This window comes from Mycothermus thermophilus (assembly GCF_041956435.1).
Source record: "Mycothermus thermophilus strain CBS 625.91 unplaced genomic scaffold VTJ04scaffold_3, whole genome shotgun sequence".
Lineage (NCBI taxonomy): Eukaryota > Fungi > Ascomycota > Sordariomycetes > Sordariales > Chaetomiaceae > Mycothermus > Mycothermus thermophilus.
In genome coordinates this window covers 3,051,827-3,079,559 of record NW_027191429.1, presented here as the reverse complement: position 1 = coordinate 3,079,559, position 27,733 = coordinate 3,051,827, and the positions used below count along the sequence as shown (strand labels likewise).

The 27,733-nt window shown below is 56.3% G+C and overlaps 13 protein-coding genes across 13 annotated transcripts; 4 read left to right on the top strand and 9 right to left on the bottom strand.

The window, feature by feature from the left end:
• Nucleotides 1-67: 67 nt before the first annotated feature.
• On the bottom strand, nucleotides 68-1,490 carry VTJ04DRAFT_5270 (uncharacterized protein; the record flags this gene model as incomplete). Its single annotated transcript, XM_069363368.1, has 3 exons — nucleotides 68-116; nucleotides 181-1,363; nucleotides 1,427-1,490. 3 exons carry the CDS (start codon nucleotides 1,488-1,490, stop codon nucleotides 68-70), a joined length of 1,296 nt encoding a protein of 431 aa, XP_069220221.1.
• A 2,180-nt stretch (nucleotides 1,491-3,670) lies between these two features.
• Nucleotides 3,671-4,087, bottom strand: VTJ04DRAFT_5269 (uncharacterized protein; the record flags this gene model as incomplete). The annotated part of the gene is made up of 1 exon (XM_069363366.1): nucleotides 3,671-4,087. The coding sequence occupies one exon, from the start codon at nucleotides 4,085-4,087 to the stop codon at nucleotides 3,671-3,673; it is 417 nt and encodes a 138-aa protein (XP_069220220.1).
• A 449-nt stretch (nucleotides 4,088-4,536) lies between these two features.
• VTJ04DRAFT_5268 (uncharacterized protein) lies at nucleotides 4,537-5,886 on the top strand (the record flags this gene model as incomplete). Its single annotated transcript, XM_069363365.1, has 4 exons — nucleotides 4,537-5,205; nucleotides 5,269-5,317; nucleotides 5,385-5,420; nucleotides 5,465-5,886. The coding sequence occupies 4 exons, from the start codon at nucleotides 4,537-4,539 to the stop codon at nucleotides 5,884-5,886; spliced, it is 1,176 nt and encodes a 391-aa protein (XP_069220219.1).
• Nucleotides 5,887-6,384: 498 nt separating this feature from the next.
• Nucleotides 6,385-7,579, bottom strand: VTJ04DRAFT_5267 (uncharacterized protein; the record flags this gene model as incomplete). The annotated part of the gene is made up of 4 exons (XM_069363364.1): nucleotides 6,385-6,845; nucleotides 6,917-7,171; nucleotides 7,257-7,490; nucleotides 7,564-7,579. 4 exons carry the CDS (start codon nucleotides 7,577-7,579, stop codon nucleotides 6,385-6,387), a joined length of 966 nt encoding a protein of 321 aa, XP_069220218.1.
• A 930-nt stretch (nucleotides 7,580-8,509) lies between these two features.
• Nucleotides 8,510-9,147, top strand: VTJ04DRAFT_5266 (uncharacterized protein; the record flags this gene model as incomplete). The annotated part of the gene is made up of 2 exons (XM_069363363.1): nucleotides 8,510-8,582; nucleotides 8,846-9,147. 2 exons carry the CDS (start codon nucleotides 8,510-8,512, stop codon nucleotides 9,145-9,147), a joined length of 375 nt encoding a protein of 124 aa, XP_069220217.1.
• Nucleotides 9,148-9,256: 109 nt separating this feature from the next.
• Nucleotides 9,257-9,863, bottom strand: VTJ04DRAFT_5265 (uncharacterized protein; the record flags this gene model as incomplete). The annotated part of the gene is made up of 2 exons (XM_069363362.1): nucleotides 9,257-9,563; nucleotides 9,736-9,863. The coding sequence occupies 2 exons, from the start codon at nucleotides 9,861-9,863 to the stop codon at nucleotides 9,257-9,259; spliced, it is 435 nt and encodes a 144-aa protein (XP_069220216.1).
• Nucleotides 9,864-10,255: 392 nt separating this feature from the next.
• On the top strand, nucleotides 10,256-12,749 carry VTJ04DRAFT_5264 (uncharacterized protein; the record flags this gene model as incomplete). The annotated part of the gene is made up of 3 exons (XM_069363361.1): nucleotides 10,256-10,401; nucleotides 10,472-12,661; nucleotides 12,737-12,749. 3 exons carry the CDS (start codon nucleotides 10,256-10,258, stop codon nucleotides 12,747-12,749), a joined length of 2,349 nt encoding a protein of 782 aa, XP_069220215.1.
• A 1,352-nt stretch (nucleotides 12,750-14,101) lies between these two features.
• Nucleotides 14,102-15,270, bottom strand: VTJ04DRAFT_5263 (uncharacterized protein; the record flags this gene model as incomplete). The annotated part of the gene is made up of 2 exons (XM_069363360.1): nucleotides 14,102-14,966; nucleotides 15,038-15,270. 2 exons carry the CDS (start codon nucleotides 15,268-15,270, stop codon nucleotides 14,102-14,104), a joined length of 1,098 nt encoding a protein of 365 aa, XP_069220214.1.
• Nucleotides 15,271-15,984: 714 nt separating this feature from the next.
• Nucleotides 15,985-16,884, bottom strand: VTJ04DRAFT_5262 (uncharacterized protein; the record flags this gene model as incomplete). Its single annotated transcript, XM_069363359.1, has 1 exon — nucleotides 15,985-16,884. The coding sequence occupies one exon, from the start codon at nucleotides 16,882-16,884 to the stop codon at nucleotides 15,985-15,987; it is 900 nt and encodes a 299-aa protein (XP_069220213.1).
• An 871-nt stretch (nucleotides 16,885-17,755) lies between these two features.
• On the bottom strand, nucleotides 17,756-18,030 carry VTJ04DRAFT_5261 (uncharacterized protein; the record flags this gene model as incomplete). Its single annotated transcript, XM_069363358.1, has 2 exons — nucleotides 17,756-17,853; nucleotides 17,925-18,030. 2 exons carry the CDS (start codon nucleotides 18,028-18,030, stop codon nucleotides 17,756-17,758), a joined length of 204 nt encoding a protein of 67 aa, XP_069220212.1.
• Nucleotides 18,031-18,082: 52 nt separating this feature from the next.
• Nucleotides 18,083-20,539, bottom strand: VTJ04DRAFT_5260 (uncharacterized protein; the record flags this gene model as incomplete). The annotated part of the gene is made up of 1 exon (XM_069363357.1): nucleotides 18,083-20,539. One exon carries the CDS (start codon nucleotides 20,537-20,539, stop codon nucleotides 18,083-18,085), a length of 2,457 nt encoding a protein of 818 aa, XP_069220211.1.
• Nucleotides 20,540-24,308: 3,769 nt separating this feature from the next.
• VTJ04DRAFT_5259 (uncharacterized protein) lies at nucleotides 24,309-25,765 on the top strand (the record flags this gene model as incomplete). The annotated part of the gene is made up of 2 exons (XM_069363355.1): nucleotides 24,309-25,586; nucleotides 25,652-25,765. The coding sequence occupies 2 exons, from the start codon at nucleotides 24,309-24,311 to the stop codon at nucleotides 25,763-25,765; spliced, it is 1,392 nt and encodes a 463-aa protein (XP_069220210.1).
• Nucleotides 25,766-26,099: 334 nt separating this feature from the next.
• Nucleotides 26,100-27,206, bottom strand: VTJ04DRAFT_5258 (uncharacterized protein; the record flags this gene model as incomplete). The annotated part of the gene is made up of 1 exon (XM_069363354.1): nucleotides 26,100-27,206. The coding sequence occupies one exon, from the start codon at nucleotides 27,204-27,206 to the stop codon at nucleotides 26,100-26,102; it is 1,107 nt and encodes a 368-aa protein (XP_069220209.1).
• Between the last annotated feature and the right edge of the window lie 527 nt (nucleotides 27,207-27,733).

Genomic DNA, 27,733 nt, shown 5'->3' with positions numbered 1-27,733 from the left:
CGTTTGGTATCGTCGCGAAATTAACGAGGGAACGGGGGTCGAAACCGAAGTCATGCATCGAGGTTCTTTATAGCGAGCCGCCAAAAATGTAAGGGGTGACAACGGGAAGCAGGGCACTGCGATGGGTCGTTAGTAACAAAGTCGGCCAAGGATTAAATGTCCAGAGGAAGTGATGCTTACCCAAATGCGCCGACGGCAACAGTAGCGGTAAGGCCAAAGAACGCCCTCCGGCGAATCTTTTGCTTGCGGATCTCGGCTTCTGTCTTGACCTTCTTGGCCGCGCGCGACTCTTCGGCATCCTCCTCACTCTCCTTCTCCTCCGCCTCGTCGTCCTGGGCGATATCATCGGCTTTCCGCTTGCCCTTGCCTTCTGAAACACCAGTGCCAGCGGCCTCCTGGTCAGCCTTGATGGCAGCTTCCACCATAGCCTTGGCCTCTGCAACCATCTTGGCAGCGTCCTCGCGAGAGGGGAGCTCGCCGACGATCGGGAACTCAATGTTGACATTGGTGTGCTTTACCTCCTCGCCGTCCTTGTCCACCCGGGCGTCCTGGTCAACGTGCACCTTGATCTTGGGCTCCTCCTCAACCGTCGGGAGGGGTTGGTCCTTGTCGAGCGCCTCGACCTTGAGGTCCGCCTGGTCGGCCTTGCTCTCGAAGGACAGCGTCTGGGATGGCGCGTCTCCGTTCACCAGAGTCGACGAGGTCGAGTCGACGGTACTGAGCTGGCTTTCGGCGACAGAGGATTGCGACGACGCGGTCCTGCGCTTCCGCGGGGTCGCAATGGCGCGCTTGCTGGAGATGGACTTGACCGGGCTGACGGAGCGGCGAGTGCGCGATGAGGTGCGCGTGGCGCTCGGGGTCGGCGGGGCGAGAGTGTGCTCAGGGGCGTAGAACTTGGGCGGCGCCGTGATCTTCTTGGGGTCGGCGCCAGCGTTCGGCTGGATGTCGGTCGGGTCCAGGAGAGCGCGGATCCAAGGGGTAATCCCATACTCCTCGGCGAGGATCAGGGCCTGCTCGGGCGGAATCCAGATGTTGCCGGCCGTCTCCTCGGGGCTCGTCGTCGGCAGCGACTTGATATACTTGCGCTCGGCCTCTTCCTCCTCGGCGGCCGCGTAGGGAAACGTGGCCTTGAACATGCCAGTGGCGGAGACGTAGCCGTCCTGGCTGCGGCGCATGAGGAAGTAGCTGGGCGGCGACGACTTGAAAATCCCCGACACAATTCCCTTCGGCAACGGCGCGCGAAGGTGCGCGTAGTCAAACGCGCCGAGAGACGACGTGTCCACTTCGCTGCCGGGCGTAGCGGCGACCATGCGCGCCGTCAGTTGTGTCTGGCCTAGCCGGCGGCGAGCCACTAGCTCGCTGTCTGTGGTGCGATGTTAGATGGGACGCGACGCGAATCGGCGCGAGGGTCGATGAGGACACGTACGGGATGGGATGTCCTCCATCAGGAGGTGGTTGCGGCGCTCAGGCAGGCTCCTGGTTCGCGTCATGGTTGCTGCGCAAACTGTTAATGGCTATGAAGCTTGTTCTGTCGATTCAATGCGATGAAAAGCGCTGCAGACTCGCTGGTCGTCGAGCGCGATCGGCAGTTCAGCGCTGAAAGGCGAGGCGACGCGAAGAGCGAAATCTTTTGCGCCGGCTGCCGCAGGGGGGTCTGTTCGGTCGGGTTGGCCGTTCCGTCGCGGGGATCAGCGGCAACCTCCGAGATACGCAAAGAAAATTGATACAAAAAGACCTAGCACGTAGATATCGACGATAGGAGGCGAAAGCAGCGCGGCTAGGCCAAGGCGATACCCGCGATGCAATTCGAATTGAGGAGTAGAAGACGGGGGGCAATCTGCGATTTGGAGGGTTGGACAAGTGGACGAGGCGACCGCAAAGCTCCTGGGGACTGGGGTAACTGTCACCAGGAGGGAGAAGCTGGGTAGTGGAGTCGCCTGGGCACGGGCCAACGCTCAATAGTGGGGAATATCGACGGCATTCTGGTCGCTGATTGGAGGACTTTGGTCACAGTCGAAAAGGGTTGGGGTTAGACATCTCCAGGGGAACACAGCGATCCACGCCAAGACCCCCGTCTTCCTTCCGCAGCACAGAACGGGAAGCCCTACGAAGCGGAGCACAACAGCAGCGTAGCTGCACACACTCTGCGCTAGGCGCAGTCATCATGTCCCGGCAGCGAATCAGGGCATTTTGGCCCAGCTGCGGCTCGAACTGACGGACTGGGAACGACTGGGAAGCGCGGGCATCGCGGATAGCCCCTTATGTCGCGTGAATGTGCTGATGAACTCGAATGGCGAGGTCGGATTGACTGAGAGTTGCCGTGGCTGGAGCCTTCTTGTTTTCTTGTGAGGCCCTTGGTTGCCAGTCAACTGCCTGATACTTGTTTTTTTTCCGTCAACTAATAACACTTCGTCAATTTCTTGTCGCTGGGTCTGCCCACGACACCCAAGCCCAGCTCGCAGCCCTATCGCTGCCGCGTCGGGTCACCACCACCGCGGCCGGCCACGAGGTCAAAAAGTCTGGGGAAGCATGGGGGTTCCTGGCGTGGAGAAGGTCGGCAGCCTGCGTGTCCTGACCTGCCCCAAACCGTCAAGCGGCCGGAAGCCATGCCCCAAAAGACGGGCCCGGCGGACGAGTCCTCTGGCCTGGCTTGGCCGCAGCTCGGAAAAAATGCATTCCGTTCCGAGAGACTTGTTGGAAAAGGGGCCGCCTGTCCCGTCGTTGTTGACCTGGGCAACCTGGGTTGTCAACCAACGGATTACATAATCCATGATTCGCTGGAATCTGGGAGCAACAAGGAGCGGTGAACCACAAGGGAAGGGTGCTCTTTGTACGATGTCGGAGAGAAACTGCTTCTCCTGCTCGGAATTTCTATGACTTCGATGTTTTCTATCCAATGCATCTGCTAAACAATGGGGGATGATCAAACGCTTGCTGGACCTTCAGGAGCAAAGTGATCCGTTGACATCCCAAAAGCCCCTTGTCAGGCTCCTGTCATGCGGTTGTGAGACCCTCTCAGCCCAACCTCAGCACCTATGTCAAGCCAAACACATTGTGCATCCACGACACAAGATGATGCCCAGCTTGTCCTACCCTCACATCGACGACCTTCTGGTCAACCGCCCAGCGAAACGTCTTGCTTGGATGCCAAATGTGTTTGAGCCAAGATCTGTCTGTTCCTTCTGATGTCTTTCATGAGGGGCCGATCAGGGGGGAGCTGCACATGGAACTAAATCAAAACATCAACAACCACCACGTTGACAACGAACAACCGCCAGATTGCCGCCTTGCGTGTACTGTGACACACTTCGTTGCTCAGGTAGCCCTCCAATGCTCGCTTCTTTCAAAATCCACTCTAGACAGTTCTCGAAGCCCGTGTCCAGGACTTTACCTATGGTAGGCATCAACAACACAGGACTCAAGGAACTGGACTCGGATCCCCCGACAGGACTCTGGCGACGACAACAGCATGGGTGTTCCCAATCGGGGGTCCATGATGCACAGCCTGTCCATCCAGGAACCTGTCTGATCCCAAGCCCGACAGCTCCAGTGCGGGACCAGACAGTACCCCACCATACGACACGCCCGCTGGTTGGCCGGAGCTCGAGACCTGACGACCCTCTATCGACCACCCCTCATCGCCCAAATAAATAAGCTGGGCCTCCCGCCATCACCGCCGCCGCCTTTGTTGACATCTTCCTAACCTCACCGAGTATTTCTGATCCAGTGGCAACACCACGTAACTCATTTCTATCCTTAATCCCCAGGCTCCACGACGCAGTGAGCTTCTTGACCTCCGTGACCGCATCCCCCCTGAATCTCCCCGCCTTGTCTCGAGAACCCAACCACCACAATGTCGAGCCACAACGAGGAGCTGCTTCCCGAGGACACCTCGGGCTACAAGCTCTCCCAGCCCAAGCAAACCATTGAGGAGTACAAGAAGATGGGTAAGTTGTGAATAACACAAAATCCCCCCAGGCCTAAGGGGTTGTTGTAGGGACGAAGCGGGACCAGCCAACAAAGGGGGTGCCGGTGATTGTTGGTCTGTCAACACCGAGCCCGGACTCTCGTGACGCCGGACGTTCATTTCATCTTGTGTCTCGGGTTGCAGAAAACACACACACACACACACACACACACACTTCCTACTTATCGATAACTATGTCGTTGCTGTTCGCCAGCCAAACAGGATGGCCCAAAGGCTTAATGAGTGGTGCAGCCAACGAGGACCGACTTTCTGCCAGCACAATTTCCACCCACCGCCTTGTTCACACGACCGTCCGACCTCTCACTACACTTTGTTTTGTTCTCCTTGACTCTACCCCGCCAATCACCACGTTCTTCCACTCCTTCACCAACGCTGGAAGTTACCCCGCGAGCCTTCATCGCGATTTCACTCACTTAACTTCCACTTCAATCCTGTCTGTTCCCAAGCAAGTCTTGGTGTCACTCCTTCAATTCACCATTCCATTCCTTTTTCACGACACGCTCCTTCATTCCACTCACCTCACCACAGTCACTCCTTACCCAATCATCATGTCTGCCCCGGGCCGCAAGATCAGCTTCGTGGAGCCGGACAAGAGCGAGATCCGGGCCTACAGGCTGCAGAAGCTCTATGGTGCCAGTGGCATCATTGACGACGAGACCGCGAGCAAGGACTCAGGTGTCGGTCTCACCCTCACCACCACTAACAGCAACAACAATGGAAATGGCTATGGCTATGGCTATGGCAACATCAACCCCAATGACATCGGACCCGGCCCTGTCCTCGGCGCCCCTGCCCCGCCGCGCCGGCCCCGCTCCCCCTACCCGGGCCGTTTCCCCATGCCAGATATGGACTCAGACACTGACACTACCCCGTCCAACCGCGGATCAGATGCCGAGGATGAGTCGCTGCAGCGCTACAAGGAGTCGCTCGGTCTGGGCGGCGGCAAGGACCTGTCGGATCCCAACGACCCGCGCGTGTGCATCATCCAGTCGCTGACCATGGAGTCGCCCGGCCGCGACCCCGTCGTCATCGACCTCACTGCCCCGGGCGCCCTGGAGAACCTGAAGAAGCAGCCCTTCAAGATTAAGGAGGGCGTCACCTTCACCATGAGCGCCAAGTTCAAGGTCCAGCACGAGATCCTGAGCGGTCTGCATTATGTGCAGGTCATCAAGCGCAAGGGCATCCGGATTCCGGGTGGTAAGACGGATGAGATGATTGTAAGTTGGCTTACTTCCAAAAAAAGATTTTTTCTTGAGCAATGGCTGACAGGTTGTTCACAGGGCAGTTATGCTCCCAACACGGACAAGAACCCCATCTACACCAAGAAGTGTACGTTATCTCCCTCCTTCTACCTTTCCCGCAAAGTGATCAATCCTCTGACACACATCCTTTCCAGTCGCCGAGGAGACCGCCCCCTCCGGCTGGGCCGTCCGTGGCAAGTACGACGTCAGCTCCAGCTTCGTCGACGATGACAAGAAGACCCATCTCACCTTCGACTGGGCCTTCGAGATCGACAAGGACTGGTGAACAAACCGGTAGCTGGTCGCCGATGGTATTCCCGGATCCTCACTGGACACCGGGGCCTGGCCACAGTTCTGGAGTCAGATGGGGTACTGGGAACTAGGTGTTTGATGGAGAGAGGGATTGTTTCTTCTGTGACTCTCGTTGAATGGGGTTACATTTCTCTTCTCGGCGCATGTACAAACCAGTTCTGGATGGACTTGGATTGGGGAGAGGAGGAGGAGGATAACATACCGGGAGGCCTGATCAACAGGCGTGCGGGTCTTTGGGCCCAATCCAAATTGATCAGGGTCAAGGAATGTTGTTGTAACTTAACGAGCAAAATGTTGGGATGTCATGATGAGCTGGTTGACAGCAGAGGAACGATGAACTGCTGAGCATATACACCGGAAGGAGTTAGGAACTGAGTACAACAAAATCTCGAGTGCCTTTCTTCCTGCCAGTGGTTGAAATATGGCTCCGGACTTCCGTTCTGGCTGAACCAAAACGGTCAAGAGATTTGTTTGTGCCTTTGTGAAGCCTAACAATGCAGACATCATGACGTAGGACTTTTTTGGCTTAACAACCATAATGTTGAACCCGAAGTAGAGTGCCGACAATTTCAGCTATATCAACTTCCGAGCCAGCCCGCGAACCCATGCGAGACTTGGTGGTATCACTTATTTTCTCAGTACACTCAGTACATACCCATATTGACCATGGCGGTACATGCTCATACAATGTCTGGACGGACACATGCCAGCAGCTTTGTCTAAAAGCCAACCAACACATGCACTCACATCGTCATTATCATGCCATTGTCATTAGAGACCAAAAACACAAACACAACAACACACAAAACACCGTTTCGCGACCCAACACAAACCCACTACCATCTATAGAAAATAATCCGGCAACGCCCCTCCCTCACCTTGTTTATCCCCGCCCTGCAACTGCGCGTCCTTAACAGCATCATTCTCTGGAGCGGCGGAGAAAACATTAAAGAACCTCTCCCCCGTATCGCTCACCTCCAGGACGCTCGCCATATTGCCGCAGCGGTAGCAGTAGTTGGGGGCGGACCAGACGGTGCTCAGGCGGTCGTCGTACAACACCTGATAGCCCTCCTGGCAGAGCTGGTGGGCGCGGAGGATGTGGTTCATGCCGTTGACGGCGAGGAATTTCTTGACGACCTGCGCGCCAAAAGTGTAGCCGGCGCCGCGCGGGGAGAGGGAGAACTCGTCGCGCTCCGGGTCCGGGTCGGACCAGACTAAGTCGGCCATGGGCCCTTCGTGCGGGATTTCGCGGAAGCGGTCGATGATTTTGATTTGGTCGATGGAATGGATGGAAGGGGAGAGGCCTATGTTGGGTGGGGAGCGGTGGTTAGTTCAGGCATACTAAGAAGGTTGTGTGGAGAGAAAGGCAGCTTACCCCCGTGGACGCAAAAGATCTGGTCGTTGATGACCACGCTGAGCGTTAAAAAGTCAAACATATCGGTAAAGTAGTGCCAGACGTTGGCGTTACCGTATTTACGGGAGCATTCGGTGTAGAAGCCGTAGGACTGGGTAACGCCGCGGGACTCGTGGTTGCCACGGATGAGGTGGACGCGGTTGGGATATCGCAGCTTCAAACACACGAGAAGGGAAATAGTCTCAACGCTGAACATGCCGCGGTCGACGTAGTCGCCTGGAATTGTGGGACAGGCAATGTCAGTAAGGCACCCTTTAGGGTAACCAAACCTCCTCCAGAAGATGGTCGGAGCATCACTGACCGAGGAAGAGGTAGTTGGTGTCCGGACACCAGCCGCCAATCTTGAATATCTCAATCAGGTCATAGAACTGGCCATGGATATCCCCGACGACGGTGACGGGGGCGCGGACATGGACGACATTGCTCTCGCGCATCAACAGCTCTTTGGTCTTGGCACATATCGCTTCGATGACTGACTCGGCCAGGAGTTCTTTTTTGTAGAGGCGCGAGATGCACTCGTCGAGGTCCACGGAAGCTGGGGGTCGAGGAGAAGTTAGAATCGGTCCGCGATGATGGGCTGAGAGATGTTCGCAAGGTTGCCAACGTACACGGAAGCCCCGGCATTTTCAGAACTGAGGGGGCGGAGGGGTAAAGCAGAGGCCGTCGGACACAGGATCAGGATCCGCAGGGGTAGGGCTGCGACTCCTGGTTCGGGAAATGTCAACTGTAGAGTGCGGAGTGATGCGAACCAACATATTCGTCGAACCTGGGCATCACACAGGGCATAGGTGTAAAGTGTCCGAGGACGGAAGAGCTGTTAACTGCGGGGGGCTTTCAACGCGTGGGAGGAGGACTCGGGAACGGCGTTGAAGCGTCGACGGTCAGCAGCGGAGGGCGTCCTGGTGCTGGAGAGCTCAGTGAGGCATCATTCTTGAGGGATCCAACCCACGGTTTGTCATGGAGTGTAGCGTGAGATGTCAAGCTGTCTTGTCTCCTGTGGCTGCGACCAAGCGCCCGGGAGCTGTTCGCGTCGTCGCATGGACCTGAGCTTGGCTTGGTTGAGTGGGTCGCATTCCCGTCTTTGGTTTCGGCGATAAGATAACCCCCCCGGTTCCCACAGCTTCAGGTTGCAGAACCTGCCGCGTCGCTGAAGCAGGAACCGACGAAGGAGGGGCAGCTCAGCCCCAATCCAATGCCAAGACTTTGTCACGTTCCCCCGTGCCTCAGGGCCGCGACTCCACCCACTGCACCTGTTCTTGATTCAAAAAGAACCCTCTTCCCGCTTTCTCCTGCTGCCTGCAATTTTCTCCCTCAACTCTTTTCCTTTGCACACCTTGTTTCCTCTCCGTCGATTGCTGTGGCCATACCTTTTCATTTTTCTCCGTTTCTGCTGTTTGGAGCCGCGGTTCGTGGGCATGAACTGACTGGGCTAACTCTCGATCCATTTCTCCCCGGAATCGAAGTCTGTGTGATGGTTGGTTTCCCCTTCAGCACTCTGGGCAGACTCCGGTGGTCTTGTCTCAGCCGAAGCTTACTTTTCCTTTTGCCTACCTGATGGCTCAAAAAGTTCCGTGTTTCTTTTGTTCTGCTGCTTCGTTGGAGGTGGTGACGGATGGAACGGATCCCAGTTTATGAGGTTCCTCCGACTCAGCACAGGAAGTTCCAATTTTTGTTCATTTCCTCATCATCATCTATCTATATACATAGCTCATAGCCAGCTTCTTTTTTCCTTTGGTCAATTATGGTTTATTTGACTCTACCAATTCCCATGGTCCTCGGCCATCTGTCTCTGGCGTCTTTCGCCTGCCAGGCAGTTGTTTTTTTCCATCCTGTGTTATGAATATCAACCTGAGGCACTGCCGCCCTGACGCGTCTGGTGACCTCGAACAGCGCCCACCGGCATCGTATCCGTGGATCATGAGGGGATATCCCAAATTCGAGACCACGATGCCGCTGTCAACCACCGCTGGCTGCTGGATGAAGTCGTCCTGAGCGTCCCTGTCTCCTCACGTGACTTGTTCCCGGCAAGCCCCGCATGCATGGCGGCTGAAGGTCCAAGCGCGTCTGTGGCAACGCCCGTTTTTTGGGCAGTCCAATATCCCAGAGATGTCCATGACAAGACCCGCGACACGCCCGAGCCAGCCATTCTTTGCACGACCTACCTCGCTCTACGGCTCGACGCATTCTCTTAAGGCTCCGGGTCTTTCTCGACGACCTTCCACTTGATGTCTCACGACAAGGGGCATCATTCCCTGGACAAACGGAGGAGGATCTGGGGAGCCGGGCTGGGTGAACGGGGTGTTATTGGGCTTCGAGTTGGAGTTGTTGTCGAGTCCAGGGGAGCTCGCGACTTGGTTTCTTCTGTCCTATAACGATATAGGGCGGTTCGTGATCCAGCACAGCATTATCGCCGGCACACATTGCCCGATCCAGACCCCCCTTTCCTTTCCTCGATATTAGACCAGCCAGCCGCCTCTCACGCCTTCTGATATCCGTCCCGATCCGGCAGGTTCCGTGATTTCGCAACGCCCTCCGGTCCTCAACGTCCGCGGCCAGGCTCTGTGCTCCCGGATTCACCAAAGTCTTGTCGGTCATTGACCTGAAGCACCTGGAGTCGCCATCGTGGTCAGGGAACGCCAACACGGAACGCCAGCGAATACCCCTAGACCACTTGCACCTCTCCTTCCATCCCATCAGCATTCCAACTTGGTGTTTCTGAATCCCCGTTGCTCATCCACAGTCCTCTTCAACGTGCCTCAGCGGGACTCCTTCTCAGCGACTTTCCACGGTGTCTGTCAGTGACGCCTTGCCGTGACACCTTTTTGCAGCGATCCTCCGGGGTGGCCCTCCGCAGCACCGCTCCGCGACGCTCCTTTCTGCCACCCTTTTCCGCATTGTTCTTCGTCATTCAGACTATTCAATACCCGTTACCATTGTCATCATCCCGTTTAGACGGGTAGGCGGGTCTAAGGGCCTGCGGGTCTGCGCCCAAAGCTTCTCCAGCGTCATTCAGGAAGTTGCGCAGAGCCAACTTCCATCTTGAAATCCGTCGATTGAATTTCTCTTCACTTTTGTTTTCACCCGATCTCGACTTTTTCTCACAACGAAATTTCGTCGCAAATTATCGCATTCTCAAACGACGAATTTTTGTCGCAAGCCAATTCACCCTCAGACAGCAAATCTTCGTCCCAAGTCCTTTTTCATCATCCATCCGACACATCACTTTGTCCGTTCGCTTCGTCGTCTGGTTCTGTGATTGTCAACATCATTACACTCGACACTTTCCCCCGCTTCTTCAAAATGTCGTCGCAAACTGCCGCCACCTCGGCGAACTCAGCTCCTGGCAAGACCTCCTCCTCCGGCGAGGATGGAGCCACTTGCTACAACTGCGGCGCCACGGGGCACTGGTTTCAAGCCTGCCCTGAGCCGGCCCGACCAATTCCTGCGTCAGTGCCACTTCTGCCCGAGTTAATGCACCCCTTCTTTGCGATTCCGAGACATGCTAACGCCAGACAGTGGCCTTGAGAAATGGAAGCAAAGCCGGGAACGAGGGGCCGCTCCGCAGGACAAGAAAGGTCCAGTTGTGATCACACACTGGCCGCCGCCTCCTCCAGGGCCAGGTGTCCCATACGGACAGCCACCGCCGCCAGGCTATGCTCCTGGTGTTCCACCACCTCCTCCGGGCTACCCCGGAGCCTACCCTGGCGGCTATCGGCCACCTGCACCCCCTGCCCCATACGGGCAGTATCCGGTACCTCCCCCTCCCCCTCCTCCGGGCTCTTACGGTCAGCACCAGGCACCTCCGCCTCCCTACGGGCAGCCGCAATATCCGGGGCCCTATCCTTCTCCCCAGGCTTATTATCCTCCTGGGACTACCCCACCCACTCCCCCGGCGCCAAATGCCTACTCTCCGCCGGCTCTTCCTCCATCGCAGTACGGCCCTCCTCCGCCACCGGGTGTCAGCCCCTACCCAAGCTCATATCAGGGTCCAACTCCGCCGCCGCCGCCCGGAGTGTACCCCTTCGCTTCCAGCTCAACGCCGCCGTACGGCCCACCAACGACACCTGGCCCTGCTTTCCCTCCACCGCCTCCCGGGTCCTGGCAACCTACTCCTCCCCCTGGCGTGTCCCCATCAGTGAACCGCGGAAGGAACCACAAGGACCGCCATGACCGTCATGGCCAGAAGCGGCATCAAAACCGCGACAAGTCGCGCAACAATCAAGACAAACGTGGGAACCCTGGCGCCCAGAACGAACGTCAGGACAACCGGCCGAAAAAGGAGGACGACACCAAGCCTGACCATGGCCGCAAAGACGAGGCCCACGATACACAAAAGAAGCACAGCGAGGACAAGAAAGACGATCAGAAAGACTCGGTCGAGGATGCCGACGAGTATACCATCAAGTGGGAATCCAAGCAGCTTGAGGAGGATTTCAAACTTGCTTTCCCCAAGGAAACGACAACCAAGTCGGCCGACCCAGTGGGAATTCCGCTGCCTCTCGAGTACACCGAGGACCCTACGATCCCGCCAGCATACAATGCCACTTGCGTCAAGTCGGAGTATTTCCGCGACGATAATAAGGAGGAATTTGCGCGCTCCATTCGCCAAAACCCGGTGGCATGGATAGACTTGATTAACGACCCTGTCTTCAAGAAATACCGAGGGATGGTGAGCCGCCAATTCCCAGACAGCCACTATGAGTATCCGACCTACGAGCCATCAGGCCCCCCACCTTCTTCAGGCTCTACCAGGCTTCCGCCCAGGTTTTACATCGACCCAGTGGCGTTGAAAGAAGGGCATGAAAGGATGAAGAAGGAAATTGAGAGGATGTCCAAGGGAGATGGCAAGCCAGCTCCCAACGGACACCAGCCCTCTCACCAGGGATCTCACCGCCCGGACCATGATGAGAACCGTCCCCGGAAGCGTTCTGTGGATGAGCGGCCCGAGAACACACAAGATGAGCGCGACACGAAGCGAGCTCGTGTCGATCATCCTCAGGGAAGACCGCGTGACAATGCTCAACAAACCGAGACGCCAAACCGCTCACAGCGCCCTCACATCCAGCAGAGCACCACTTCCCCGAGGCTGGGTCCTGACGCGGACCCGTGGGTGTCGCATCCTGGGGAGAACAACGCGCGCGGAGCAATCGATCGCCGTTACAGCGGCCCAAGTCAGAGCAACAACCACCGCCGCCCCTCCGATTCCTACGGCGACTCCCGGCCGACCCAAGACCGCAGAACGAGCTATGCAGACAGGTACCGCCAGGACAGCGGTTATCACAGCGCGCAGTCCGCAGAACGCAGCAACGTGCGCAGCTATCGCGACGACGACCGCCGCCGCGGCCTAGATAGCGCGTATCGCAGCGGCAGGCGCCGCTCGCGATCCCGCACCCGCAGCCCTAGCGTGGCTCGGGGCAACAACTCGAGCCGGCGGAATGGCAGCCCAGCCCGTCCTGGGAGCCGCGGTGCGGACCGTGACCGCGGTCGTGGTGGTGACAATGTCCGTGGTCGTGGAGGCGGAGGCCGCGAAAGTCGCGCCAGCACCCGAAGCGATTCGACGCCGAGTAGGAGCGATCGAGATCGCAGCGAGTCGCCGCTGTCGGATATGGATATGGAGCTGCTTGGCATGGCGCGGTCGGAGAAGAAGGAGGAAAAGAAGCCTGTGAAGAAGGTGGTGAAGAGAGCGGCGGTGCCGGATGTGTTTGGGTGAGTGCTTACCCTCTCGCGCTAGTCCTGCCTTAGTTTGGTGTGGTTCATATTGCTAACGAGTGCTTGGCACAGTCGTCGCTGGTGATGGATTCGATTCATGCAAGCTTCTTCTCTCGCCCTTGCGTCGGCCTGATCGACAGAGTTCGACCTCGACTACTCATCGATTTGAAGCTCCTCGACCCTCTCCGCTTGCATTCCGTCCCCATCGGCTCTGTCGACCGTTTACTTCATCCCACCGACAACAGTTGATATTAATATACCCATCACCACCGAGAAGGGTAGACTTCATTCGAGATGAGTGAAGGGCGCCACGGCACTGAGAGTTCCTATCCGTCTTGGCCCAGCCACGCCGGTTCCGCTGCCGGCCTTCAATTTTTTCTTCTCTTCCAGGTCAACAAATTTGCCAGCAAATCCACCAGTTAGCCCCCAGATGCGCTTGGAAGCGCGCAGGATCCTCATCCTCCGGTACCACAGCACGGGGGTTAGGCAGCCCGTAGATGTAGTTCACTGGCTTCTCAGGTGGGGGTAGCCGGATCTTTTCTTACATGTTTGTGTTTCATTTCTTCGGTTCTTGGTCTCATACATCAGGATTTGCTGTCATCAGACTCGGCTAAGGATTGGGACAGAGCTTTCTACTGTTTTACTACTACAATTATCGGTTCATTTGGGACGAGGGAATTTCTTCAAGTGAAGGGAGAAGGACGGGATGTGACATCCCCCCTGGGTTCGTTTTCCGTGTTTTGGTTTCTCTTCGTTAATAGTTCCTTCGATGGGATTTGGAGATGGAATGGAGGGAAGAAGGCATTCTGGAACTGATGTGTTCTCGATTTTTTATACTGGTTAATATTGGAGTTTTCTTGCACATAGTATCATTTGCTTTCCATCCGATGTTCATTCTATCGCTCTATTATGGTACCTAGCAAGGTAAAACGAGGGAAGAGGAGGATTTTATTCAGTGGGATAAATCATACTCGGGGAACTTGGGATACGTCATGGGATTGACAGGACCGGGCAGTGCAACAAGCAAACGAATGTTATGGGTGTTCATGAGAATCTGAGACGTTTTTGCTGTTTCTGGCTTACGGGACAGGATAGGATAGGGAAAGGCGGAGGAATGAGAGATTCAGGTGTTGTGATGTCAGATATCTTTTGCATATGAACGATTCATATCATCATGTTTGAGGCATGTTATAGGCTTGGTATTACGATTTGGCAAACTGGAATGGCGAGAGAAATAGAATGAAGGGGTGAAGTAATCGAGATTGGGTTGTGAGCCGAAAGCGAAGTGGTAGCTGAACCCAGGCAGTTTATTGGGCTTAATATTAAGGCAACGAGATTTCGAGGTCGGGTGTCTTTAGTGTTAATACAGGTTGGTGGATTCTGAATATTATCACTGTTGAATCCCACGTCCTGATCTCAGAAAGATATTACAAACATTCATTCATCCCTCCTCGTCACGTATCCCCTTATCCGCGGATCGTAGATCTCGACTTCGTCCAAGTTCTCTTCAGTGATCAAGTGGTATTCATCCTCAACAGTCCAACCAAACGAGAGCATTTTCTCCGCCAGCTGCCGGTAATCGCACCAATTAAACCAGCAAATGTGAATCTTGGACAGAGTGGAGTGTTTTCTCAGCTCCTTGTCGACACATGTCAGAGCGTTCTCCAAGACTTCGGTATCCAGCGAAAGCGATGTAAGATACTCGTCGATGTTGTAGCAGAATGTGAAGTATATCGTAGTGAGGTTAGGAAGACTCTTCAGCATCAGCCTCACACAGTCCCAACCTCGTACGTCGGCGAATTCCACGGGTTCACTTGGGTTTGAGATCTCGCCCACGACATCAAAGTTGCCGCTGAAGTCTGGGAATTTCACCACGATCTTGGTGATGTACTGGGCATTGGTTGCTCCGATCGTGTCAAGAAATTCTGTAGCAGCGTCATGCTGAAGCTCATACTCTTCACATGCAAAGTTGAACAGAGCAGAGCGGTAGACAAGTGGGGTCGCTTCGTTGTAGATCTGTCGACAAGTCTGCATCAGAGCGAGCTGATAATGCTGCGAATAGGTAATGTTCTCCGCCCAAACCAAGAGTTTTAAATCGGCAAAGCCTTTCGGCTGGTAGCCAACGAGGGCGTGTTCGTAGATAATTTGTCGCACTTCAGGGGGTAGGTTGAAAAATTTGCAGGTGGAGAGAGGATTTGCGTCTTGTGTTGTGCCAATGCCGTCGTACGTTGCTCCCTTGCTCTGGCCACGGCTCGTGTCTTCGATTGCAGTCATCGCTTTTCTTCTTCTGTTTGCAAAGCGCCTGTCGAGGGAACTTTAATTAGTTCATCGGGCCCCAAACTTCTTCCGACGTCGTTTACTAGGTAATATTACTTGGTCAGGGCTCCAGAGATGTCAGGGTCAACATACCAAATAGCGCCATAGCCCGTGTCATTGTCCTGGAATGTGATGCCCTCGTCGAGGACAATCCCTTTCTTGTTTTCAACAGCGAGCCGGTGTTCCGTATCACCCGCATCTTCCTCGCTAACATCCAAGGCCGTAGCCGTGGTCGCGTGCTGTGGCTGTCCCTCCTCTTGGGACAGGTTCGGGCTCTCGGTGGTGCTCATGTCGTTGGTGTGATCACCAAGCTTCACAAAACAAAGACACGAAAAGAAAAGAACGTACATGGACAGAGCAGCTAATTTATGCACATGCCATTGCCAACGAGGCTGGGAAGGCTGCCTGCTCTATTACATATTTAATTATGGCCCCCGAGGCTGGTGCCTGGAGGATTGAGACGGAATGAAGCTCGCCTTGCATTTGGCCCCCAATTACCTGACTTGGCTCATAGGCATTTACCTACCTTGATTCCTTATACCATGGATGTCTCCGTAAAACGAGCACTTGCTTTGAACCGATAGAACCATTAATATGGTGGACCTCTGGCCGGTTTAGTATGGTCCTGGCTTACAAGACAGGATAGGACAGTAGAAGACGAAGGAATGAAATCCAGGTCTCATAATCTCAGATAATCTGCTTTGTATGAACAATTCATATCATGTTGATGCATGTATATAGTACTGATATCACGATTTGGTCAAGGGAATGGCAAGAGAAGTAGAGCCCAGGAGTGAGGCGATCGAGATTGGGTTGGGTTGGGTAGAAAAAGCGAAGAGGGTACGGAGTGCAGATGCTCAGAAGCACTTGATGAACTCCATCCATGATCCCATAGCAACGTGCCGAGTCTGCCATATTATTGCTGTTGGTTGGTATACACTTCATGTCATCACTCATCAGCACAGTCCCGCCCTCTCCGACTCACCACCAACCCCAACCGTCTCTCACTCCGCCCTCCATTCCACAAACTCCTCCTCCAAATGCCTCTTTAACTCAGCAAACCGGTTCCCAAACCCCCTCCCACACCTCCAGCACTTAAACTCAGTGCTATTGATATTCGCGTTCTGAAACCCCACATCCCACCTCCTATCCCCTTCACCGAGCGGATAATCTTCCAACGGGATAAAAAACTCGGTATTAAAACTATTGTAATGTTTCTTATGTTTCACCCTCTCCGAATGCATATCCCTGCTGATGATATGCACATGCAGATGCGCCATGCTGGGGTGGGCGTGCGTGCCCACGCGGATCTCGCGCCGCCAGTCCCTTCCCGCCGGCCACGTCTCGGGCGGGTCGCCGCGCATCATGGCCTCCTCCCGCGCTTTGTTGGTGGCAGAGTACTTTCCCAGCAGCCGCTCCAGCTCCGCGGCGGCGAGGGTGACGGCCTCCTCGGCCTCGCGCCGCATCAGGGCGAGGAACTCCGGGTCCGACGAGAGTGCGTGCGTCGGGTGCTGCAGGACGTGTTTGTCGGACCGCGGGAGCAGGAGCAGGTGTACCATGGCTTTGGGGTACAGATCCCGGATGAGCACGGTGTGCTCGGTGTAGCGGATGACGGTGGACGGCGGGAAGCGCTCCGGGTGGGTGATGTATTCGCCAAGTCCGCCGCGCCATTTGCCTTTGATGGTCTGGTGGGCTTTGGCGGCCATGGAGGGGTTGGGTTGGCGGGGTTGTTTGGGTTTGGGAGCCATGAGCTCGGTGAAGGCGTTGCGGATGGGTGGTGGTGGTTTGGGGGATGTGGATGGGGAATCCTCAACTTCGGCGGATTTGGGGGATGGTGGACGATGGTCCGTGAAGTCATCCTCATCTTCGGCAAGTTCGGGGTGATGATGATGATGGTTGCCCATTGTGGAAGTGTGTTGACGGATGTGGATTGGATAGTGGCGGATTGCTGTTTGGAAACGACAAGAGTTAGTGGAGAAACAAAGAAAATGAATGGGTATCTCGAGGCGCGGTGATCTGGGATGCATAAGGTTGAAGGTGAGGTGAATGAGAAAGGAGTGATGAGTCGTTCTGGGGACCAGCCGCATTGTGGCCATGGCACGTGGCAACAGCTGGAGAAACAGGCAGCGATTGCTTCCCTTTGGGCAGCTCGAGAAATCAAGAAAACTTGGAATGCATTGGAAGCGGCCGTTGATTTGGAAAGCGAGTTCCGGAGTTCTTGCCGTGGAAGGCTGGACCTACTTCTCTGATGTTCGGGGAGTTTCAAAACTGACAACAGCGCAAGGATCCATATTTCCGGGGTACATCAGGAGAGGATATGAGATGCTCCTCTCCATTCCTCAGCACATAACTACGACCAGTTCAAAGCCGCAAAACAACCCAAGACCAAATATGGACCAACTGTCACAACGCACAAACATGTGTTTCCATTACGAGTATTATTTTATTTTCGTAAACCTCCTCGCCTTTCTATCAAACCAACCTGCCCAACCGAAAACCAAAACTCGACCCAGGGGTATTTACATAATAATAATCTGCGACCTGAACCTCCAAAAACAACGCCCCTATCTCATTCCCTTCAATATCTTTGGCCCAATGAGATCGTAAAAACAGTTTTCTCCATCCCGTCAATTAATCCCACAAAAGGTCAAGGAAGAGAAGGGAAAAGATTGTTACAGGCGGGGGAGATCCAAGGAATGTATAAAAGTGATTAAAACGAATTCAAGAGAAAAGCTTCGCCAAGAGAGTTCAGGGCTCCGCTTGTAAGGTGGCGTGTTAGAGGACCGAAGAGACCCGCGGTAGGGTAAACTGGTAGAGGAGGGGAGGGGCATGGGAAGTAGCTGAGCTAAGACGCTTGTTCATGTCGGTGTTTTCTGTTTTCAACTTTTTTGGTCCAGTTTTTGTCGTTTATGGTGTTTTGAGTCGAAAAGGTAGAAAAGGAAACGTAACGAGCGAATCCGGTCGGTGTTGTCGTGGTTTGAGTCGATATGTCGTAAAAAAGAACCAAGGAATGTCAAACGAGCGTCGTGCGTCTCAGCGTCAACCATCATCCATCCCACTCCCACCCTTTCCTCTTCCTTGCTCCGGTTTACATTAGCGTCTTCACTCAGCCGTATTAACCACCGACGAAGGCCTGATGGTGTGCTTATCCACCGACGATCGCGGGGTAATATCCAACAGCCTCGCGCTCCCGGCGCTGATCCGACGAGAGGCCTTGCCGTAATCAATACTCGTCGCGCGCTGGAGCTTGACCGGGCTGTCTCCACCTTCGGTGAAATTATCATCATCATTATCATCCGCCTTCCCCTCAGCCTCCTGGGCGGGAATCTCCCCGCTGCCAAAAGAGTTCAACAGCCCCTCGTGGCTTTTCACCCGTGGCGGCGCGGCATGGTGCTCCGCCTCAACAACCATCGGCTGCTGGCGCTTCACAAAATCCCAATGCGCCTCGCCCTCGCCCCACTCGCTTGAGGGCCGGCCGCCGCCAGCTTCGTGGCCATTCCAGGTGGTTTGCTGGTGATGGTGGTAGTAGTCGTCCTGGGCGGAGGCGACGCGGGTGAGGTACTCATCATCGGTGATGTCCATGTCGTCGGCCGAGTGCTCGTGCAAGTTGGGGCGCTCGCTGTCGGATTCGGGAGTGCGCCGTGGAATGCGGAGTCCGGATGTCTTCCGTTTTCCTGTTAGCCGTCCGGCGAACCATGAGCCTTCGGAGTCGATGGAAGCGAGGGACATGGCTTGCGGCTCGGGCGAGACGCCGGGTTCGTCGGGGCGGCTCAAGGTGGATGGTGTTTCTCGCATATGCTCGATCGAGCGGGGCCTGATGGCCGGGCTGTATCGGGCGGGACGGTAAGTAGATGGGGATGGTGGGGCGTCATCCCCGGTGTTGTTGGACGTGGAGACTATGGGTGGTGGAAGTTCTGCCTCTGGCGATTGTATCCTAGACGCTGGCGGCGAAAGCGGGAGCTCGGGCAAATCCTCGCGGAAACGTGACATGGTTCGTTTCGGAACTCCTGCGCTCACGCGCCGGACAGGCATATTACCAGGCGCCGGTTCTGGTGCTGGTACTGGCGCTGGCGGAGGTGGTGCTGGTGGCATCGAGTCGCGGGATGTATTAGAGAATGACGGCGGGCCAGCCGAGTTCCGTCTATTCTTGTTCCCCCAGCGGAACATGGAGCTCCACGACCGGCGAGACAGTCTCTTGTTGCTAGTTTCCTGTTCTGAATTTACCGACGTGGAGCGATCCGTTACCGTCTCAGACACCTGGCGAGACTTGGAGCGCGACAATTTCCTCAGAAGTGATGACTTGGATCGAACAGTAGTAGGGGGCACATTGGGAACCGTTGTCTGAGGAGGCGGGTTCTCATGTTGCTCAAGCGGCTGGCTGTCAACTCGGTGGAAGTAGGCACGTGGATCTGACTGACGATAACCAGTCGAATCGTGGTCGCTGGCGGCACCGGCGTTATCCGGGCGGTCAACTTGATCGTCTGAGCTTCTAATTTTCGACGACGTCACGACCGCGGACGCAGGATCAACACCCACGCCAAGGTCTTCACGTCCAAGCACGCCCCTCTCCAGGTTGGGAGGCGACTCTCTGCCAGTCTTCAACGCCTCGGCCTCGGCAGCCTTCTGCTTCTCGGCGCGCCTGGCAATCCTCCGCTCAGCCCTCTCTTGTTCCAGTTGCTGCTTCCTTGCTCGACGGCGCTGGTCCCGTTCCATAAGTTCTCGAAGATCACTGGCGCTGAGCTCATCGGCGAGGCTGTCGATGCGCTTGTGCGCCCTAAGAGTCTCTTCAGGAATCGGGTCTGCCAGGCGCCTGCGCTGAGACGGCCTCCTGGCCAAGTCATTGGGTCCGCGGGGCCAAGTCCCTGTCCTGGCACTGCAACGCAATGTCGGGCGCGGCGCCAGGGCATCGAGCGGCGATACCCTGTAGGAGAGGTAGTCGGAGTCGTTCGAGAGAGCAGAGTCGATGGACTCGGCAAGCGGCAGCGAGATATCGGAGGACTGGTTATGCCTGTCGTACTCGTGATCCCGGAAGCTAACGTGGAAACCAGTTCTCACTCGTTTGCTTTCCTTCCTCAGAGGGCGACCGGCCATCCAATCCTCGGCAGCTGGCCGGACAGGAGAGAGGCTCATAGCCTTGATCTCGGCCTCGCGCTGACGATCCTCCTGTTTGCGCTTCCTGCTCGATTGCCTGCGTAGAATCTCGCCATCCCCCTTGAGGCGAAGGGTCGGTATGCGCCAAATCGTGTCGTCCCGCGCGGCGTCCGTCCCGGTCGGCGCGGGAGCAGACGCCTTGACGCTCCTCTTGCGGCGGACCTCGACCACATCTTCACGCCCCGGAGAGAAGCTGTACGCGCGAGGCCGTCGCTGGAGTTTGTTCGGCTTGCTCGGATCCGTCTTGCGTCTCTTGCTCGGGTGGCGCTCGATCATGGATGTTTCCGGGGCGGTTTGGCTTCGCGGGAGGTCTGCGCCGGCCATCATGGCTCCGAGCTCTGCCGGATCCATGGTCGCCGGCCGACCGCGGCGCCGGCGACTCTTTCGCCGAAACGGCCACAGCGGCATGGTGGTTATCGACTCAGCGGGAAACCCACAACCGGATGATGTGGTAGGAGTTGTGATTAGAACTATAGGTGGTGTAGGTTCGTGTCGGTGAACGGGGGAGGTTCATTCTGAAGATCGATCAGGAAAGGAGGGGACGCTTCGGCGAGAATGAAGGCGCGCGGTCGAGATAGTCTTTGACCGAGAAGTGAGTCGATGTCTCTAAGGCATGCTCAGATGGCCTGGATGCGCAGGTGTCTAAGATGCCGCTAGGGCGCGAGTCGGGGAGACGGTCGGCGGAATGGGGACTGAGGGGAGAATGAAAGGCCTAGCCGCTGGAATGGAGGGAGCTAGAAAACTTGCTACGGCCTGTAGCAGGTCGAGTGAGTGGTCGAGTCACTTGCGCAGCAGCGAGTACAAGTGGGGGAGGGGTTGGGTTGGTCCAGGCTTGAACAAGGATCGCCAAAAACAAAGGGCTAAGCTCGAGGTCCAAGCTCAGGCAGGAAAAGAAAACCAGGGCTGGTTGGTGGAGGTTTTGGTGGGATGGAGGGGAGAAAAACAGGGTCTGGCCGAGTCGTTCGAAGGGGGAAATATTTGAGCATCTGAGGCAGTTTGCAGGGAGAAAAGCAAGGAACCAGGACGCGGGTGTCTGGTTCGCCCGTCGGAGAGCTTCCCGTCGCAGTGAAAACGGAACAGCAAGCAAACGAAACGATTCTCGTGTTGCAGCTTCTTCTCTGCTGTTCGAGCTCCTGGTTGGCCCTGCCAGGGTTTGGTGGGAATGAGGTCAGGGTTGGCAGTGGCCCCACCCCAACGTCTCAACGGCTTTTCGTCCAGACCAACCCCCGGCCCGGGCAGCTGTCGGCTATCCACACCCGCTCCACACTACCCGCAACAGACTTTACTGTGTAGGTGGTCGGCCACTGCCTTCGACTGGTGTGATGACTCGACACACTTCTGCACGATCCCGCAATGGCTGCGGCTAGTCACAAAAAGACATAATTTCCTCTGCTTCTCTTCCACCCTTCGTACTATCGGTGTTGGCAGAGGGGCACTGTTTCAGCGTGCTCAGCCGCTCTGTGCCTGTTCTGCTCACCTTCTGAAAGGTAACTCCCGTGTCGAATCCAACGACGGCGCAGTTGTCATGCTCGTATCCGCCATCGGCTCTCGCTTCCTCCCGGCCACAAAAAGCGTGACAAGGCAGGGCAAGGCAAGGCAAGGCAAGGCAATGCGGACGGGGATGCGGGCGGGCCTGTCACTGCAGCATTAGGGCAACGGGAGTTCCGATCCTGGGAATGGGGACTTTAACGCAACGTCGGGTTGACGTCCTTTTTTTTCTTGACACAGTGGCGTTTTAGCACCAAAACCTGGCAAACTCCCTGGTTCTGGACTTGCTACTATACTACGAAGGGCAATTGCCAGCAGCTCTTCCCACTCCTCACTGTCAAACATGATAAGTACGTCGACGCGGGATGGGGAAGCTGACAGCCAGCGAATATACCTCTGACAGGGCGCAGACAACCAGAAAAGCATGGATCGATCTAAAAGTAGGTGGGTTGCATGCAATTCACGGCAGTGTCTGCAGGTGTCAGAGGGGCAGTGGAGGGCATTGGCTGCCGGTTGGCAATGGTGCAACGAGCAAGCCTTGGAAGCGGAACGTCGATGCTACGTCCCTTCCTGCCCCGGCCTGACACGTGTTTGTGCAGCGAGGGCAGAGGATGGGGGGAAAAGGGAAGGGAATGGTCCATCTCGAATCGTCATCTGGGCATCTGGCATCTGGCAAACGACCGCGGGGGCCGCTCATCCGTTATCCTGTCCCACGATGGACTTACCTGAGCACAGTACACCAAGTGCTCCTTTGACGATCGTGACTAAGCGCCTATTGTACACCCAGACCGTGCGCGGTCCAACAACTCCGGCAGCCCAGCTTCAGTCCGTTCTGTGGGATGAGGCAGTCATATGTGGAGTAGTAACGGAGCACAAGTGTTGGCCCCCGGGGTAGCGCTCTGATGGAGCCGGATAACGGCATGGCCTTTCATGTGCGACGTAGGACATTTTTCTTCCCCGTGCGAACCGTCCAGAACAAACTTTGGAAATGAGCCTGGCCGGAAGATCACCTCATAAGGTGCTGCCAACCAATCGCCGGGTCAAGGCGGCTTCTTCTTCAGGCTGGGTTCATTGGAGTCCCATGGATTCGTTTCGCGCTTCATCTCAGCCTCGTTGGATTTATCAGAAAGCCTGTGTCCTGCCTTGCCTTCAAAATCCTCCGGCACTTCCGAGCGAATGGCACTGAGCATAGCCGTTATACCCGTCCTGGGGCCTCTAATCTTGTCCCAATGGCATTTTGGCTTGCGCTACATAAGTCACTGCAACTAGTGGGAGATTGGACAGTTCACGGTGTCCAGCAGCCGAACACTGCGTTAATCATCCGCCATGAGGATGCCAGTGGTTGCCCGTGGAAAGGATTGCTGAGCTGACACGCCACAGCCCAAGGTAAACTCATATGAACGTCTTATATTCTTAAGATACTGTCCCGCGCGAGCTGCAGTCATTCCATCCACGCGTCAACCTGGTCATGTTGTGCGTCGTGTCATGGGTTCTGAACCCAGCAGGACACACAAAACCTGTCGGCAGAGAGAGATCCCCATCGTCAATGCGGTGGTTCCTGAACTGTGCGATCGAAACTCCTCGAACAACAAGGCCGGCCCGGAGTTGGACCGACAGCTGTAGGTCTGCGGCCGAGTCTCCAACCATTTCTTGGTGAACTATTAGTAGCTGGAAGGCCGGCAGTCAGGATTTTAATCAAGATGCGGCGCAACCGTACCTAGCCAAGGGACACAGGGGAGGACGAAACGAAACGCTCACGCATGTCGCAGCAGTGGCCGATCCGTTTCAACCGTCTCCCTCCCGCTCGCTGGCTGGCTTGCCCGCCTGCCTCGCACAGGACACTACGTATTGCGGTTGTGTTCGCCCTTCCGGTTCATCATGGCTGTACGTAGCGTCTGCTGCATAGCTGCTAAAAGGAAGCAGACCCTGTAAATGCTTGTAACAAACTGGGCTCGAACACGGCGTCCCTGCGGTCATGACCCCAGCCCGGTGGTCGTAGGCATTGACGACAACGTGGCTAGGACTCCGACGTTGTGGTTGCGGATGGTTGGATACGATGCTGCTCTGCGTCTTGTGCCGTGATAGATGGGGTGGTGGATGCAACGGCGCCATTGCCTCGGAGAGATTGCCGGTCAACGGAGTGAACGGCATGCTGCTAAGCCCCGGGGATCGGAAACTGGATATTTTTGGTTCATTCTGTGGATGGGGTTGGGGGAATCAATCCTGGGAATTCATGCAGCTGACTGCGTCCTGCGGTTGGGACCAGAGCTTGTAGAGGGGAGAGATGATTGAAGACACAGTTCAACTGATGGTCCTGGAATTGAATCATGGCGCTGTCACAGTGTTAGTGTGACTTCGCAAAAGGCAAAGGGACCATCTTGCAGATACCCAGGTTGAAGATGCAGAACCAATCTGGATCAGCGATGATGCCTGAGGGCAAATCTAGTTATGCACCAATCAAGATGTGATAGTACTCTAAGCGGGGCCGATATGCACATATCCCGTGTATGGGCCACCAGTTCCTGGAGCAACCGCGTCCTGGATCCCCCACTTTGTCAACAATCATCAACTTCTGTCAAAACCACACAACCTTCAGAAATCTGGACCCTCGACGCGATCGATCGGCACCGACGACCGCCATTACCGAATCCAGCCCGACCCAACGCGCCACCCCGCGCAAACTCGCAGGATGGCCTACAATCCACGAAAATCGATACTGCCCACGCAGCAACAGCAGCGTTCTCGCCGGCGAGAGGAGGAAGATGCCGCCTACGCCATCATCCGCCTGCCCGATGCGGAACTGGTCGGCTGCATCAATGAACTCGGGGTGCCCTTTACCCTGGCCGACCTGCAGAAGCCGAACCCGATCCAAGTGCAGATGGTGTTCGAAAAAGTCGGCGAGCTGCTCATGAACAAGACGCGGCAAACCGTCGACCCAGCCATGCGCGCCGCGGCCGAGGACATGTGCGGCGGGTTCAGCGAGGCCCTGATGCCGCCCGACACGCGCAACCTGATGGGATTTTTCGTCTCGATGCGCCAGATCATGCTCGACAGCGGCATCAACGACTTCAGCTTCGCTGACCTGTACCGGCCGACGCGCGACCGCTTCGTCAAGGTGCTCAGCTACGTCTTGAACTTTGTCCGCTTCCGCACCAACCAGACCCCGGTAATCGAGGAACACTTCAACAACGCCGAGAACACCAAGGCGCGCATCGAGCAGCTGTACGCCGAAAACCAAAACATGGAGGCGCAGCTCGAGGAGATGCGCGCCAACCGCAAGCAGATGGAGGCGCTGGTGGCCGAGAAGACCCGGCGGAACGAGGAACTCAAGCGCAAGCTCCTCGAGCTGCGCCGGACGCAGGAGAAGGTGGCCACGCGCCTGGAGGACGCAAAGACGCGCAAGGGCGAGCTCGCCGCCGAGCTGGAAGAAAAGACGGCCGCCAAGCTCCAGCTCAAGCAGGAGTGCGCCAAGCTCCGACCGTACACGCAACAAAGCCCTGTCGCGCTGCAGGCCGAGCTCACCGAGCGCACCAACACGCTCAACTCCCACAAGGCGCAAATCGACGCCCTCGACCGCCGCGCTCGTGCCTTGCAAACCAGCTCCGACTCGTTCGCCGTCGTCTGTGCCGACGTCGCGTCGTGCATCAAGCTCCTCGAAGAGATCGCCGTCGAGCTCCAGAAGGAAGAAGAAGACAACGCGCGCAACGCCAAGCAGCGCGACGCGCTCACGGAGCGCGGGGCCAACGTGCGCGAGGTGGAGCGCACCGAGGCGCTGCTGCAACGGCAGCTGGCCAAGTGGACGGAGCGGACTGAGGCGCTGCGGGCGCAGAGCGAGGAGAAGGCGCGCCGCGCCAAGGAGAAGATGGAGGAGTTGAGGGAGGTGCACAGGAAGTTGACCGAGGAGCGGGCGGAGAAGGGCAAGGATATTGAGAGGAGACGGGTGAGGATTGAGCAGATTGAGAAGAAGGTATGTCCGAACACAAATGATGGATGGGGGCGTAGGATGTTGGATGCTGACAGTCTACGCTACAGATGCTTGACCTCAAGGAGAACATCGAGAACGAGATCCATGCGGCACATGACGAATACCTCAAGATGGAGTCGCATATCAAACTGTACATCACGGAGATGGAGCAGGCTATTTGAGTTGGCCTCGGCCAAAATTCTCCGGCCCACAGAGTCATATCCAAGTTATATTCCTGTTACGAAAAAGTTTGGGCTGGGAAGGGTGACGGTTCGGTTTGTCAGAGGTTCTTCAGGAGTTGATACCACGGGACGGCGTCAGCGGCGTTGGACGGATGGTTAGGCGGGAATGTCGCATCACGATCATATTCATGAGATTGTAGAAGAAGCAGTAGCTACAGGGTATGGCACTCAATGTTCAGAAAGACCACCTCAAGACTTTTTGTCTCGAAAGGATCCTTGACATATCATCCCGTCTGGGATAAATAATGTCTCAACATAGGAGCAAGCATACATCCTACTCTAACTCTCCGCCCCACCACGTACCATCCCGAAACCGGAACCACCTCGCCAACACCGTCCTCACGTCCACCGTCTTCCTCAACAACTCCCCCGCCACTCCGCGCGGCCTCGCGCTCCCGCTGAGGATTGGCACGCGCTCGGCAAGTAGGTCGTCCAAGCTCATCGTTGCCATCCCTTCACCATCACCATCACGGCCACCACCCTCCTCGTCTGGAGCATGTTCTTGAGCACGAGCCCTCGCGCGGGGCAGCTCACAAACAACACCCCTCCACCCCTCCCTGTCGGCCGCCTCCACCAACGCCGCGGCGCTCGTGCTGATGCCTTGGGCGCTCCATTCGCTTGTGTCCCGATGGAGGGCGAGGAGGTTGTACACGAGTAATAATGGTGGTGGTGACGGTTTGGTTCCCTTCTGCTGCTTGTTTTGCTTGTCCGTGTAGTAAGGTTGGTAGACGGAGGGGGATTTGGTGTCCGCAATGGTGGCAGCAGCAGTAGCAGTAGTAGAGGAGGAGAGAACGGAGAGAACAGCCCGAAGGTGTGATACGGTCGGGATAAAGAGAGTGCGGATGTGGCGGGTTGTGGAGAGCTGGGCTAGGGTTGGGGTGAGGAGGGGGTGGTTGGTGAGTGTTAGTGGTGGTTGTGGTGGGTAAGGATGGGGAGGGAGAGCGGAAGATGGAGAGGGAGGTTGACTGCTTGTGCTCCTGCTGCTGCTGGGGGACAGGGAGGGATCTGCATTGTTATTGTCCTCATCGTCGGGGAGGAGGTAGGGTTCTTCCTGCTGATCTATGGAGTTGTCGAGGTCTGAAGGTGGGTTGGGGTCCTCGGGTGGGATGGCATGGTTTTGGTGGGACGGTTCGGTTGCCGGTGAGTTGAGGGTTTCTGGGTCCGGAGTTTGTGAGGATTGACGGTTGTGCTGGTGTTGGGGCTGTTCGTGTTGGAGTCGTTGGCGAGACACAATGTCATTCGCGAGGGCGGACAAGAAGTCGGTGCGGCTTGCACAGATGAGGAGCACGGTGGGGTGGCTGCAGTGGTTGATGACGAATTGCAAGAGGTCGGACGGCGGCGTGGGGGAGAGGAAGAGAGGTTGGTATAGCAGGTTGGTCATGGAACCAACCTTGATGATCAACTGTTGCTCTTGTTTGTGTGTCGAATCGACTTAATCATGAAAGAAGACTGCCTGGACATGATTTCAGGTTGTGTTGTGTCATGTGGGACCATCCGAGAACGGAACGGCGATGGACATGAAGGGAAGTGATGCCCTTGTTGAGGACAAGGCGGAACAAGCTCGCCCTGTAGAAGATGACCGTTCACTCGGACCGGGACGGAGATCCGGGCAATGACGGACCGATCCGCCTCCGGGCACCCTTTCCGAGGGGAGCTGTAACATCCACATCGGCGTTCCGGTTCAGGTCCGAGCCCTGAAGGCGCGGGGCGGATACCTGGCGCGGGCCGGGCGGGTCCAGTCGCAGAAGGCGGGGCACCAGACCTGCAGAAATGGTGGGGCAGTCCCAGCTGGGCTGCCACCACCGTGAAGCGCAATGGACCCGACGTCACTGAGTGACCGGACCAAGTCCATCCCATCGTCTCAACACCAGCAACCACTCCGTGCTGCACAGCACTTGACGCCCATCC